General features: G+C 53.6%; 1 protein-coding gene across 1 annotated transcript; it reads right to left on the bottom strand.

Moving 5' to 3' along the window:
- Window positions 1–3: 3 nt before the first annotated feature.
- LOC104517542 (thiamine transporter 2) lies at window positions 4–813 on the bottom strand (the record flags this gene model as incomplete). The annotated part of the gene is made up of 1 exon (XM_010176575.1): window positions 4–813. A coding segment is annotated over one exon (810 nt), but the record flags the coding sequence as incomplete, so codon positions are not given.
- Window positions 814–824: the final 11 nt, after the last annotated feature.

Genomic DNA, 824 nt, shown 5'->3' with positions numbered 1-824 from the left:
AAAAGTTGCTATTGCTTCAACAGCTCCGTTGTAGACTGCAGAGCTGTGAGAGGGGGCTCTGAAGTCCCACAGCACTTGGATGTAATTGAGAACCTGGTTAAAGCCTGCTGTAGCCAGAGCCCACCACAGGGACCAGTAGAGAAGTTTCCTAGAGCTGTAGCAATCCCTCAGGTCCTTGCTCAGCTGCACCAGTACTCTGAGCACATGCTTCTGGGGCTTGGCACTTGCAGCTTGCTGCTCAGGTGTTGGGCCCCTGTCAGCAGATACGGAGCCCTTGTCCTCTTGGCAGCGTGATGGCCTGTCAGGGCTGACTGGAGCCACAACTTTATCGGGTCCTGGGCGAGTTTCTGAGACCTCTTTCCTGTGGAAGAACATACTCTTTTGGGGCATTGGGAGGAAAAAGGAACACCCGAATGCTAGGGACACAGAAGCCAAAGTAATGGCATTAAGGTGAAAGTAGGATACATCTGCTAAGGACACCAGCAGCTGTCCCAGCACGGCAGCAACGGTGGCTGCAGCAAGAGTGATACTCCTGCAGTAGCTCGTCACTCTCTGGTAGTGATCAGTGCTGACGACACTGTAGATGTAGGCGTAATAGGCGACCTCGGTGGCTGTCACCATGCCGTAGAAGAACTCCACCACCTGCATGGCCACCACTCCGTGTGCGAAGAGGAGCAAGAGCCACGTGACGATGAAGCTGATGCCCTGGAGGAGGAGGACGGGCTTGTAGCGCACGTAGTCTGTAATGAGGAAGACTGGGAAAAGGAGGGCAAGGTAGGAGTAAGTCCAAACTGGGAAAATCTGGTTGGTAACCTAGAAGAGAA

The sequence above is a fragment of the Antrostomus carolinensis genome, unplaced genomic scaffold (genome assembly GCF_000700745.2).
Source record: "Antrostomus carolinensis isolate BGI_N321 unplaced genomic scaffold, ASM70074v2 C13009774, whole genome shotgun sequence".
Taxonomy (NCBI): Eukaryota; Metazoa; Chordata; class Aves; order Caprimulgiformes; family Caprimulgidae; genus Antrostomus; species Antrostomus carolinensis.
This window is presented reverse-complemented; position numbering and strand designations above follow the sequence as displayed.